General features: G+C 41.0%; 1 protein-coding gene across 1 annotated transcript in view; it reads right to left on the minus strand.

The window, feature by feature from the left end:
• LOC137254256 (clavesin-2) overlaps positions 1-15,320 on the minus strand; it is a gene marked incomplete at its 5' end in the record, with an annotated part of 360,972 nt that overhangs the window by 266,542 nt on the left and 79,110 nt on the right. Inside the window, one exon of the mRNA XM_067791947.1 lies at positions 12,102-12,148. Within this exon, the coding sequence (XP_067648048.1) occupies positions 12,102-12,148 (47 nt within the window). The remainder of the gene's footprint in view (positions 1-12,101; positions 12,149-15,320) is intronic.

A 15,320-nucleotide genomic window follows, 5' to 3' on the forward strand; every position in this document is an offset into this window, starting at 1 on the left:
TCGGAAGGGTCCCCAAATGATCCCAAAATGGTCCCGAAATGACCCTGATGGATCCGGCAAATTCAACAAGAAATTATGCCGGAAGGGTCCCCAAATGATCCCGTATTAGCCACGAAAAGGTCCCGAAATAACCCCGACGGGATCCCGGACAAATCCCGAAAACCATCCAGAAATAATGCCGGAAGGGATCCCAAATGATTCCGACAAAGTCCCGCATTGATTCCGACGGGATCCCGAACGGATACCGAAAATCATCCAGAAGTGATGCTGGAAAGATCCTCAAATGATAACCTAATAGTACCGAAATTACCCTTAAGGGGTCCTGGACGGATCTCGTAAACCATCCAGAAACTATCCCGATATAGTCCCGAAGAAGTGCCGAAATGACCCTGACGGGAACTCGAACGCATCGCTAAATGACCCTGACGGGATCCCTGACAGATCCCGAAATCTATCCAGAAATGATCTTGGGACGGACCCCAAATGATCCCGAAAAAGTCCCGCAATGAAAACCATCCAGAAGTGATGCCGGAAAGGTCCTCAAATGATCACCTAATAGTCCCAAAATGACCCTGACGGCATCCCGGGCAGATCCCGAAATCCATCCAGAAATGATCTTGGGAGGGTCTCAAAATGGTCCCGAAATAGTCTGGGAAAAGTCCAGAAATTACCCTGACGGGATCCCGGACGAATCCATCCAGAAATTATGCCGAAAGAGTCCCCAAATGATCCCGTATTAGTCGAGAAAAATTCCCGAAATGACCCCGACTGTATCCCGGACGGATCCAGAAAACTATCCAGAAATGATGCCGGAAATGTCCTCAAATGATCTCCTAATATTCCCGAAATGACCCTGACGGGATCCCGGACGGATCCCGAAAACCATCCAGAAATGATGCCGAAAGGGTCCCCAAATGATCCCGTATTAGTCGAGAAATAACCCCGAAGGGATCCCGGACGGATACCGAAAACCATCCAAAAATGATGCCGGAAGGTACCCCAAACGATCCCGAAATAATCCCGAAATGACCCCGTCGGGGTCCCGGACGGATCTAGAAAACTATCCAGAAATGATGCCGGAAATGTCCTCAAATGATCTCCTAATATTCCCGAAATGACCCTGACGGGATCCCGGACGGATCCCGGAAACCATCCAGAAATGATGCCGAAAGGGTCCCCAAATGATCCCGTATTAGTCGAGAAAAAGTCCCGAAATGACCCCGAAGGGATCCCGGACGGATCCCGAAAACCATCCAGAAATGATGGTGGAAGGGACCCCAAATTATCCCGAAATGGCCCCGACGAGATCCCGGACGGATCCCGAAAACCATCCAGAAATGATTACCTAAGGGACCCAAAATGACCCCGAAAAAGTCCCGAAATGACCGCGGCGGGATCCCGGACGGATCCCGAAAACCATCCAGAAATGATCCCGGAAGGCTTTCGATATGACCCTAACGGGATTACAAATAAGGTGAAGCTAATTATAAAACCATGTTAATAAGGAAGCAGGCGTGTTGGAGCGAATGAAGTGTTACATAGAAACATACAGGCTAATAAAAGCGTGCTAATAAAAACAATTGAAGGAGGGCGGATGGCGGGAGGAGAAGGAGAGAACCACTGATCGTTTTTCCAAATTTGTTTAGATCTCGATCTGTATGTGCCAGATACCAAAAACTATTGATTTTGGAGAAAATTTATATTGAGTTATAACAATTTATAGATTTTACACCAGGGGTTGGGAGAAGGGGGGAGGGGGGCATGGAGGGTGTCACTGCTCATTTTGTAAGCCCCCGACTTATTTGACCTATTGAGTTGTAATATTGGTGAAGGCCAGTAAAGGTAAAATTATAATGTGTAAAAATTATTAAAAGTAAATGTTTGAAGGGGTCGTGGCATCCCCACCCCCCTTTCCATGCTCGAAAAAAATTTCGCTTGTAGACTGTTGTCTGTGTACCAAATTTCATCAAAATCCGTGTAGCCGTTCTGGCGTGATTCAGTCACAAAGACGAAAAAATACAATAGTTAAATTTTAACTGTTCCTAGGGGGCGGGGACCTCCCCCCTTTTCAGCTAGTAGATCCTTCTAGACTATTGGCTATATGTGTGCAAAATTTCATCCAAATCGGTCCAGCCGTTCTTGCGTGATTGAGTCACAAAGACAAACGTCTGGACAAACATCCAAACATCTTAACATCCAAACTTTCCCATTTATAATATACTAGCCTTTACCCGCGGCCCCGTCCGCAAGGAGAAATTTAAATATATGGGCTATTCGCGTTAGCCTGCTTATCAAGTTATCTGTTTAAAATTTTGTTTTCTGTCTAATGCATTTTATTTTTGTAATTGAGTAAAAAAAAGAAGTAATGAGCTGATAAACCTGATAGGATCCCAAATGATCCCGAAATTATCCAGAAAAAGCTACGAAATGAGCCCCACGCTATCGCGGACGGATTCCGAAAACCGTCCAGAAATGCCCCGAAAGGGTCTCCAAAAGTTCCCGGAATAGTCCCAAAAAAACCAAAAATGACAACGAAACGATTCTAGACATATCCAGAGAACCACACAGAAATGATCCCTGAAGGTGTTCCAAAATGATCCCGAAAAGGTTCCGAAATGACCATGACGGGCTCCCGGGCGGATCTCAAAAACCATCCAGAAATATCCAGGAAGGGTCCCTAAATTATCCCGACATACTCCAGAAAAAGTTCCGAAATGGATCCGAGCAGATCCACGACGGATCGCGAAAACCATACAGAAATGATTCCGGAAGGGTCCCAAAATGACCCAAATGGGATCCCGCACAGATCTAGAGATGATCCCGGAAGGGTCCAAAAACTATCCCGGAAAAGTAACAAAAATTCCGAAATGGCTCCTACGGCATCCCGGACGGATCCAAAAATGATCTCGGAAGGGTCCCCAAATGATCCCAAAATGGTCCCGAAATGACCCTGATGGATCCGGCAAATTCATCAAGAAATTATGCCGGAAGGGTCCCCAAATGATCCCGTATTAGCCACGAAAAGGTCCCGAAATAACCCCGACGGGATCCCGGACAAATCCCGAAAACCATCCAGAAATAATGCCGGAAGGGATCCCAAATGATTCCGACAAAGTCCCGCATTGATTCCGACGGGATCCCGAACGGATACCGAAAATCATCCAGAAGTGATGCTGGAAAGGTCCTCAAATGATAACCTAATAGTACCGAAATTACCCTTAAGGGGTCCTGGACGGATCTCGTAAACCATCCAGAAACTATCCCGATATAGTCCCGAAGAAGTGCCGAAATGACCCTGACGGGAACTCGAACGCATCCCTAAATGACCCTGACGGGATCCCTGACACATCCCGAAATCTATCCAGAAATGATCTTGGGACGGACCCCAAATGATCCCGAAAAAGTCCCGCAATGAAAACCATCCAGAAGTGATGCCGGAAAGGTCCTCAAATGATCACCTAATAGTCCCAAAATGACCCTGACGGCATCCCGGGCAGATCCCGAAATCCATCCAGAAATGATCTTGGGAGGGTCTCAAAATGGTCCCGAAATAGTCTGGGAAAAGTCCAGAAATTACCCTGACGGGATCCCGGACGAATCCATCCAGAAATTATGCCGAAAGGGTCCCCAAATGATCCCGTATTAGTCGAGAAAAATTCCCGAAATGACCCCGACTGTATCCCGGACGGATCCAGAAAACTATCCAGAAATGATGCCGGAAATGTCCTCAAATGATCTCCTAATATTCCCGAAATGACCCTGACGGGATCCCGGACGGATCCCGAAAACCATCCAGAAATGATGCCGAAAGGGTCCCCAAATGATCCCGTATTAGTCGAGAAATAACCCCGAAGGGATCCCGGACGGATACCGAAAACCATCCAAAAATGATGCCGGAAGGTACCCCAAACGATCCCGAAATAATCCCGAAATGACCCCGTCGGGGTCCCGGACGGATCTAGAAAACTATCCAGAAATGATGCCGGAAATGTCCTCAAATGATTTCCTAATATTCCCGAAATGACCCTGACGGGATCCCGGACGGATCCCGAAAACCATCCAGAAATGATGCCGAAAGGGTCCCCAAATGATCCCGTATTAGTCGAGAAAAAGTCCCGAAATTACCCCGGCGGGATCCCGGACCGATCCCGAAAACCATCCAGAAATGATCCCGGAAGGGTCTCCATATGAGGTGAAGCTAATTATAAAATCATGTTAATAAGGCAGCAGGCGCTTTGGAGTGAATGAAAAGTTACATAGAAACATACAGGTAAAGCTAATAAAAGCGTGCTAATAAAAACAATTGAAGGAGGGCGGATGGCGGGAGTAAAAGGAGAGGACCACTGATCGTTCCTCCAAAATTGTCTAGATATCGATCTGTATGTGCCAGATACCAAAAACTATTGACTTAGGAGAAAATTTATATTGAGTTATAACAATTTATAGATTTTACACCAGAGTGCCGATAAAGGGGGGAGGGGCGGAGGGTGTCACTGCTTACTTTTTAAGCCCTCGACTTATTTGACCCCTTGAGTCTGTGATATTGGTGAAGGCCAGTATACGTAAAGTTATAATGTGTTAAAATTATTAAAAAGTAATTGCTCGAAGGGGTCGTGAGACCCCCACCCCTCTTTCCATGTGTCGAAAAAAATTTCGCTAGTAGACTACTGTCTGTGTCCCAAATTTCATCGAAATCCGTGTAGCCATTCTGGCGTGATTCAGTCGCAAAGACGAAAAAATATAATAATTAAATTATAACTGTTCCTAGGAGGCGGGGACCACGCCCCTTTTGAAAAATATATAGCTAGTAGATCCTTCTAGACTATTGGCTATATGTGTGCAAAATTTCATCCAAATCGGTCCAGCCGTTCTTGCGTTATTGAGTCACAAAGACAAAAGTCTGGACAAACATCCAAACATCCAAACATCCAAACATCTAAACATCCAAACATCCAAACTTTCCCATTTATAATATATATTAGACTAGCCTTTACCCGCGGCCCCGTCCGCAAGGAGAAATTTAAATATATGGGCTATTCGCGTTAGCCTGCTTATCAAGTTATCTGTTTAAAATTTTGTTTTCTGTCTAATGCATTTTATTTTTGTAATTGAGTAAAAAAAAGAACTAAATGAGCTGATAACCTGATAGGATCCCAAATGATCCCGAAATTATCCAGAAAAAGCTACGAAATGAGCCCCACGCTATCGCGGACGGATTCCGAAAACCGTCCAGAAATGCCCCGAAAGGGTCTCCAAAAGTTCCCGGAATAGTCCCAAAAAAACCAAAAATGACAACGACACGATTCTAGACATATCCAGAGAACCACACAGAAATGATCCCTGAAGGTGTTCCAAAATGATCCCGAAAAGGTTCCGAAATGACCATGCCGGGCTCCCGGGCGGATCTCAAAAACCATCCAGAAAATATCCAGGAAGGGTCCCTAAATTATCCCGACATACTCCAGAAAAAGTTCCGAAATGGATCCGAGCGGATCCACGACGGATCGCGAAAACCATACAGAAATGATTCCGGAAGGGTCCCAAAATGACCCAAATGGGATCCCGCACAGAACCCGAAATGATCCCGGAAGGGTCCAAAAACTATCCCGGAAAAGTAACAAAAATTCCGAAATGGCTCCTACGGCATCCCGGATGGATCCAAAAATGATCTCGGAAGGGTCCCCAAATGATCCCAAAATGGTCCCGAAATGACCCTGATGGATCCGGCAAATTCATCAAGAAATTATGCCGGAAGGGTCCCCAAATGATCCCGTATTAGCCACGAAAAGGTCCCGAAATAACCCCGACGGGATCCCGGACAAATCCCGAAAACCATCCAGAAATAATGCCGGAAGGGATCCCAAATGATTACGACAAAGTCCCGCATTGATTCCGACGGGATCCCGAACGGATACCGAAAATCATCCAGAAGTGATGCTGGAAAGGTGTTCAAATGATAACCTAATAGTACCGAAATTACCCTTAAGGGGTCCTGGACGGATCTCGTAAACCATCCAGAAACTATCCCGATATAGTCCCGAAGAAGTCCCGAAATGACCCTGACGGGAACTCGAACGCATCCCTAAATGACCCTGACGGGATCCCGGACAGATCCCGAAATCTATCCAGAAATGATCTTGGGACGGACCCCAAATGATCCCGAAAAAGTCCCGCAATGAAAACCATCCAGAAGTGATGCCGGAAAGGTCCTCAAATGATCACCTAATAGTCCCAAAATGACCCTGACGGCATCCCGGGCAGATCCCGAAATCCATCCAGAAATGATCTTGGGAGGGTCTCAAAATGGTCCCGAAATAGTCTGGGAAAAGTCCAGAAATTACCCTGACGGGATCCCGGACGAATCCTGAAAACCAATCTTAAATTAAACCGAAAAAGTCCCGAAATGACCCTGATGGGACCCCGAAAGGATCCCGAAAACTATCTAGAAATGATGCCGGAAAAGTCCTCAAATGATATCCTAATAGTTTCGAAAAGACCCTGACGGGACCCCGAAAGGATCCCGAAAACTATCCAGAAATGATGTCGGAAAGGTCCTCAAATGATCTCCTAATAGTTCCGAAAAGACCCTGACGGGATCCCGATCGGATCCCGACAACTATCTAGAAATGGTGCCGAAAGGGTTCCCAAATGATCCCGTATTATTCGCGAAAAAGTCCCGAAATGACCCCGACGGGATCCCGGACGGATCCCGAAAACCATCCAGAAATGATGCCGAAAGGGTTCCCAAATGATCCCGTATAAGTCGCGAAAAAGTCCCGAAATGACCCCGACGGGATCCCGGACGGATCACGAAAACCATCCAAAAATGATGCCGGAAGAGCCCCCAAATGGTCCCGAAAAAGTCCCCAAATGACCCCGACGAGATCCCGGACGGATCCCGAAAACCATCCAGAAATGATGCCGGAAGAGCCCCCAAATGATCCCGAAAAAGTCCCCAAATGACCCCGACGAGATCCCGGACGGATCCCGAAAACCATCCAGAAATGATGCTGGATGAGGCCCCAAATGATCCCGAAAAAGTCCCCAAATTACCCCGACGAGATCCCGGACGGATCCCGAAAACCATCCAGAAATGATGCCGAAAGGGTTACCAAATGATCCCGTATTAGTCGCGAAAAAGTCCCGAAATGACCCCGACGGGATCCCGGACGGATCCCGAAAACCATCCAGAAATGATGCCGAAAGGGTTCCCAAATGATTCCGTATTAGTCGCGAAAAAGTCCCGAAATGACCCCGACGGGATCCCGGACGGATCCCGAAAACCATCCAGAAATGATGCCGGAAGAGCCCCCAAATGATCACGAAAAAGTCCCCAAATGACCCCGACGAGATCCGGGACGGATCCCGAAAACCATCCAGAAATGATGCCGGAAGAGCCCCCAAATGATCCCGAAAAAGTCCCCAAATGACCCCGACGAGATCCCGGACGGATCCCGAAAACCGTCCAGAAATGTTGCCGGATGAGGCCCCAAATGATCCCGAAAAAGTCCCCAAATTACCCCGACGAGATCCCGGACGGATCCCGAAAACCATCCTGAAATGATGCCGAAAGGGTCCCCAAATGATCCCGATGAGATCCCGGACGGATCCCGAAAACCATCCAGAAATGATGCCGGAAGAGGCCCCAAATGATCCCGAAAAAGTCCCCAAATTACCCCGACGAGATCCCGGACGGATCCCGAAAACCATCCAGAAATGATGCCGAAAGGGTCTCCAAATGATCCCGTATTAGTCGCGAAAAAGTTCCGAAATGACCCCAACGGGATGCCGGACGAATCCCGAAGACTATCCAGAAATGATGCCTAAAGGGACCCAAAATAACCCCGAAAAAGCCCCGTAATGATCCCGGCAACCATCAAGAATTTATCTCTCGAAGGTACGCAAATGATCCCGATATTACCCTGATGGGATCCCGGACGGATCCTGAAAACCATCCAGAAATGATCCCGGAAGGGTCCCAAAATGCTCCCGAAATAGTCCCGAAAAAGTCCCGAAATTACCCCGGCGGGATCCCGGACCGATCCCGAAAACCATCCAGAAATGATCCCGGAAGGGTCTCCATATGAGGTGAAGCTAATTATAAAATCATGTTAATAAGGCAGCAGGCGCTTTGGAGCGAATGAAAAGTTACATAGAAACATACAGGTAAAGCTAATAAAAGCGTGCTAATAAAAACAATTGAAGGAGGGCGGATGGCGGGAGTAAAAGGAGAGGACCACTGATCGTTCCTCCAAAATTGTCTAGATATCGATCTGTATGTGCCAGATACCAAAAACTATTGACTTAGGAGAAAATTTATATTGAGTTATAACAATTTATAGATTTTACACCACAGTGCCGATAAAGGGGGGAGGGGCGGAGGGTGTCACTGCTTACTTTTTAAGCCCTCGACTTATTTGACCCCTTGAGTCTGTGATATTGGTGAAGGCCAGTATACGTAAAGTTATAATGTGTAAAAATTATTAAAAAGTAATTGCTCGAAGGGGTCGTGAGACCCCCACCCCTCTTTCCATGTTCGAAAAAAATTTCGCTAGTAGACTACTGTCTGTGTCCCAAATTTCATCGAAATCCGTGTAGCCATTCTGGCGTGATTCAGTCGCAAAGACGAAAAAATATAATAATTAAATTATAACTGTTCCTAGGGGGCGGGGACCACGCCCCTTTTGAAAAATATATAGCTAGTAGATCCTTCTAGACTATTGGCTATATGTGTGCAAAATTTCATCCAAATCGGTCCAGCCGTTCTTGCGTTATTGAGTCACAAAGACAAACGTCTGGACAAACATCCAAACATCCAAACATCCAAACATCTAAACATCCAAACATCCAAACTTTCCCATTTATAATAAATATTAGATTAGATATATATAGATTTATTGAGTTTGCCACAACGCAAATTTTTTAACCGTTCTTTAATAAAACCTAACTGCGCTAATCACTTTATTCCATTGAAATCAAGCAAAACTAGGTTCACAACGTTTGGTTGGTGAAAGACATAGACTAATCCTAGAAATGTGAACATATAATACCTAAAGGTGCACTTTATTTTTGTTTGTGCAGTTTGAATTAAAACCAAGTTTGTACTTATTAAAATTTTATATATTAAACCATTGAAACATCCCAATTGTTTGTATACCAATAAAAAACCTAAGATTTGGTCCTTTTTTTGAGATCTGGTCTTTTTTTCGATGCATTTTGGTCCTAAATGAAAACATGGTGTGGTACAAAAAAACGCCTTCTCATTGTGTTTAAATTCTCTGGTTCAGTGAAGATGGTGAAAACGGCCCCTGGAATTGTTATCTTATATGGCCAAAGAAACATAGAGAAAATTTAAAATATAATGCATATGTTTAAAATGTATGCAATTTTTGAAATCATTTTTATTATATAAAATTGGTTTGACATATCAGATTTGTCAATATTATTTTAGTCCCGCTACTTTTAACACATTTATAATATTTAATAAGAACATTTAAGAAGTAAGAAATATGATTAATGCTTACATTAATAAGTGTTTCATTTACATATGTTCTTTGAGGAATACGTTCGCAAAAATAAAAAGCACGTTTTTATAAAGTGCATGTGAAGCTCCATAGATAAAATGAGTAATAGAAGGAACATTGGTTTTTATGTTTCATTTTTAAAATGAAAATCTCCTGCTAAAAAAGTAATAGAATGGACATTGGTTTGTATATTACATTTTTAAAATGAAAATCTCCTGCTAAAAAAGGAGCAAAACATTACTACATTTTTTCATTTTCGTACTTAATTACACTCCCGTTTTGTGATTCTGGATTCCGGGCAAATTTTGAAAAAACACCGAACATCAATTCCTTCATTATACGACATTCGACTGCCTTTTACTCTATTCGCAACGTAAGCTCAATTTAAGCTGCCAAACTATATAGTAAACAATGTTCCGAAATAAAAGTACAAAAACTTTAACTGAATTTGAAACTTAACTTTCACAAAAATTTATACCCGTCAGTTACTGCGAGAAATTAATTTTAAATTCCAAAAAAAAAAAAATTCCACAAAAACCAAGGGAAAATTCCAACCAAGGCACTGCTGAAAGTCGTTGACTACTAAATTTCTAAATCAATTTAAAAACATTTTCCACTTAACTCAAAATATTTGTAGATTTCAGTTTTTATATATATGCATGTATTTATATGAAAAATGTGTTTATATGTAAATATATGTACGTGTGTTCAAAAATGGATATGGATATATGTATATGTTTAACTACAGATACGTACAAAAAATTATATGATGAATTTACTATTCATGATGGAAATATGTTTCTTTGTGGCTTCAAAAGCGAATTTTTAACTACTATTTTCCATCTCTCCAAAAAAAGAAATGAAAAAAAAAAATTAATTTCTAATTTCTTGAAAAAAAAATATATTTATTTGCTTTGGTGTGTAATGGGTGTTGCACTTGGCGAGGTCATTGTGGGGTGATTCGTACGTCCGTATGTCTCTATCGTCTAGTCATTCTTCATGCAGTCCGTGGAAGTGTGGCCCGACCCGCTCGTGGGCTGATCCCAAAGTCTGGATGTCACACTTCCCTACTCCTCTCTATCGTGGTGACGTCTCAAACCTCAGTTATTGGAAATGCTGGATCTCCGATGACGTAGCCTGGGCATTTCGCCACGATCCTCTACGAGCTCCGTCTTCTAGCCAAGTGCCATATCAGGTACCACCTAATCAAATCGTACCAAATCCGAGAAAGGAACCCTGATATGGTCACCTAGCTAATCTCCTATCCTCATGTCATGATAGGACTTGTCGACCAGGCGAACCTAATCGACGATGCTATCATGACGGTCCCTGTCCAAGTCGGTAGGGGGAAATTAAGGTCGGGATTACGGAGATACCAAGATAGAAAAACATGGAAAGCTAAAGACGAAAAAGTAGTAAAAGTGGGGAAAAGGAAAAGCGGTAAGTTAGAAGAAATTGTGGTAAATTGAAAAGATGATCGGGCTATGCCGTGGGCGTCATTGTTATGTAGCTGGCTTTCAGTGGTAAGACAGAGGTGGCGTGTGGCATGGTGGCAAGCCCCTGCTAGCTCGTCGGACGGGGTGGGGTTTTTCGCACCAGCCTTACCAACAACTACACTAACAAAAAAAGTCGAGTTCATGCCTAAGTGCTAAAAAGAAAAGGGGAAAGCTGAAAGAGATACAATAGACGTAAGGGGAACAGAGAGAGAAAGGAGGTGGAACTGATAAAAAAAGGGGGAAAAAAGGTGGAGGCCTGTCTAGTCAGGTGGAGTCTAACCACCCTCTTCGCGTATCTTACACGAAGCCATGGGCGCCGTGCTGACTCCTCTAATTTTACGACGCCCCCAAACCTGACTCAAGTCTGTCTGTCTACAAGTCTATTAGGCCATCACCCCTACGTCCCCTCTTAAGCCCAGAGCAACACCCACACCAAAGATCCTACAATCAGCCCTCCATTGCAGTGATCAACAAAAAGCTCAACTCGTAAAATTCCAAATCGTTATAAGCATATCTTTATTTATAAACTTAACGTTAAACCTATCTTCTACTAAAAGTGATTCCTCAGGTATTTTCACAAAAAAGGAAATCTATAAAAGCTTAAACTCTAACAATTCGTTAATATAAGGATTCCAAAAATATGAATTATCCAAAAAAAAACCAAAATTTAAAAATAAAAAAAATTGAAAATTAGTCGAAACAACAATATGCTAATCAAAAATCCAACGTTAGCTATCGCTTTAACAACCGATATACAAGCAAAACCCGTATATTATCTTAACTTAGTATTTGATACCCGAAAAGCAAGAAAAATATATTTGATCAAAAAGAAGTTAACGAGAACCATAATCGGATGTACGCGAACAGGCACACCTTAATGGTTGCCGTATCTATCTATGTTTTTTAATATCTTTAAAATTGCAAGAAAGAAAAAAAAAGTTTATGTATGTGGCAAAAATTCAAACGCTAAGCAAAAATTAAAAGTAAATCCCTGACCTAGGCTAAAGCATTAGGTATATCGGTCATTGACATATATGTAAAGAAATGGAACGCAAATAGTATTGTCAATTTTCTCACTCACCTGATCTCAGTACATCAGCATTGTAGGCGCCATCAAGCTGCGGGGACCTGTGAGGAAGGGAAATTTACATAAATATGTCTTTGCCTACTCATAGAAAAATACCATTTACTGCCTGAGCTAAGGTTCAATGAAGTTTTTAAATGTCACCGCGATCACTGACTCGCGATAGCGGGCGGCGAGTGGGTAAACACGCAATTTTAACAAAATTAAAAAATATACCAAAAGGAAAACGCGAAAAAAATATAGAAAATAAAGCCGAAAAAATAGAAAGTTTAAAACGAGAAAGAAAGAATTCCAAAAAAAAAATCGAGCAGAGAAGCCCCAAATCGGTAAAAAGAAATGCTGAAGTGAACAAAATAAATGAATATGTGATATGAAAAAAAAAAACTATTGACAAAAATTAATAAAAAAAAATACAAGAAAATTCCAAAGTTAATATTAATAATTGTAAGCAAAAAAAAAAAGGGTGAGGCAAAATAGTGCAAAAGTCCATACAAAAAAAGGAAAATTCCAACAAAAAAATGTGTATTCAAATGCCCTTTCATGCCCTCCTTGGGCGTTCGCTGTTGATGGCGTCGGCGATGGTGACGTCGCTGTGTTGCTGCTGCTGTTGTCGCTTCTTGACGTTGCGTGGGTGCTGGCGGCGTCGCTGTCGTCGCTGCTGCTGTCTACCGGCCACTTTCGGTCACTTTGGCCGATCCTCTCTCTTGCGCTCTTTCTCTCCCTTCTCCGAACTCTACTGATCGGCGGTCCCAATATTCCGCCGTTCCTGCGGTCGCGCTGGGTAATGATGTATGCGGGTAAGTATTCTGACCCGTTTCCTTCGTCCCGCCAGAGAATTCTGCAAAAGAAAAAACCAAAATGACAAAAATCAAAATTTACAGCTGGTGCCTTTGTACATATCTATATACCTCACATAGCCATATTGTCCCAATGTCGGTATGTCCATATGTATATCAAATGCAAAAAAAATTTTAACTTTCATATTGAAAATTATTTAATGTGAATTTTTAGGAAAAGTTTATTTAGGCTTAATTTAAATTTTATTTTAAATTAATTTAATTTAGTTTAACTCCAATTTCATTTCAAAAACAAAGCTTTTATCTATTTCAATTTCAAATTTATTTCTAACCGGTGTTGTGTAATTTACTTTCGATTTCACTTTTAGCAAGTTTACTTCAAATTAATATTGATTTTATTTTTATTCAATTTAATTTTGATCTTACTTTAAATAAATTTATTCTAATTAATTTTGGATTTTATTTTAAGAAACTTTATTTCAATTTACTTTTCGTTTTTAATTTAGATACTTTTCATTCGGTTTAATTTTGCTTTTATTTTCAATAAATTTATTTTAATTTAATTTTGGAATTTTATTTCAAATAACGAACTTTAGGTTACCATTGCTTTTATTTCGAACTAATTTAATTTAAGCTACTTTTGATTTTATTTTCAACACATTAGGTTTATTTAAATTTAGATTTTATTTTAGCCAAGTTTAGTTTTATTTCTTTTTGCGCTAATTTTAAATAACTTTAATTTAATTTAATTTTGATTTCAGTTTAACTAAATTTAATTTAATATAAATTTTATTTTTCTTTTTGTATTAATTTTATTTTTAGTTTAATTTACATTTTCTTTCCAAATAAATTTTATTTTTGGTTTAATTTTGAGTTTTTTTTTTCTTATTTCTAATGTTATTTTTAGTTTTTTCTATTTTTATTTATTTCATTTTTATTTTAAACACTTCTGTTTTATTTATTATTTAATTTTATTTTTATCTTGCGTCGGTTTTATTTGCTTTTATTTTTTATTTTAATTAAATTGTAACTTTTAATCAAAAATTTATTTTATTTGCAATTAAATTTCATTAAATTTCCATTTGACCACAATTTTTTTTTATTAATTTTGATTCACCATTTAAAAATGCTTTTAGTTTACAACACCTTTTGGTTCACACACATGCATTAGTTTATGCACAAAAATCCGCTTTATTAAAAACGGGAATTTAAAGATGAAAAAAAGGTTTATATAAAAGTGAGTTTAATTTAAGTGCAAATTTAATTTATTATCAATCTATTTAAAACCAAGACACAAAAAGGAAATTCACGATTTATTGTTATACTTGGTTGAAATTTGAGTGTCTTAAATTCATGCAAAAAAAGTTTTATTTAAATTTAAAGAGAATAACCAAAAAGATTAAATTAACAATTTTTAAATAAAAAGAATTTTTATAACTGTGTCACACTTACCGGTGGCAGGAAGTTGGAAGGGTTTTTTTTTTCTTCTTCCCTGGATTTGCGGTTTCTTTAAGAAAGTGTTTAAAAAGCCGCTAAAACGGTACGACCGTATCGGTATTTTTTTTTTTTTTTTCACATAAAAAATATATATATTTAATTATTTATTTTTTTTTTACTTGACTGCTTTCACACGCGACCTTTCCGCAGCACGACCACGCACTATTGAGACAACTTTTCTAATGAATTTCTGAGTTTCGGTTAAATCTTCACATACCCGTATCTAAACGGAATTCCCTACATTTCACTCAAACACACCACACACACATACGTACTTTGCTTTCGTTTTTCCACACGCCCACATCCACGCATGTGCTTTCGTTTCATCACTTGAACACGCCCACGCATGCGCGTAGCAGCATCCTTCCACTAATGCTGCGCAACACGTCTAGATACCGGGATTAAGATACTTTTGCATAGAATGCACATGGGTTGGTTGATGGTGATGTTTTTGCCCTTAAGGCTGGCGTAACAGATTCGCATATGTAGCCCGCTTCGTTTCCAAATCTCGTAGGCCATTTATGAAGCTCTGGATTTTTACCCTTTCCGTATATTCCACTGGTGCGTCCGCATTTGCCAAATGAGCCAACCTTTCAACATCCGAAGCAAACTCTTGCAAAGTCTCATTAGCTTTTTTGGTAACGGTTTTGCAATTCTATATGAAATATCTGTTTTCTGTGTTTGCTTCCGTATCGCCGTTCTACAGCAGCCATCAATGCGTCATAACTGTTCCGTTCGTACTCTGGAATAGTCTGTAAGATTTCGGCAGCTGGTCCTTTCATTGCTACGAAGAGTGCGGCAACTTTATCTTCCACATTCCAGTTGTTCACTGCTGCGGTCTTCTCAAACTGTAGCTTAAAGGCCTGGAAACCGTCAAAGGATGGTGTTTTTACCTTCGTATTGCTTGCTGAAATAACTGGGC

Source organism: Eurosta solidaginis, chromosome 5 (assembly GCF_040869045.1).
Source record: "Eurosta solidaginis isolate ZX-2024a chromosome 5, ASM4086904v1, whole genome shotgun sequence".
Classification (NCBI taxonomy): domain Eukaryota; kingdom Metazoa; phylum Arthropoda; class Insecta; order Diptera; family Tephritidae; genus Eurosta; species Eurosta solidaginis.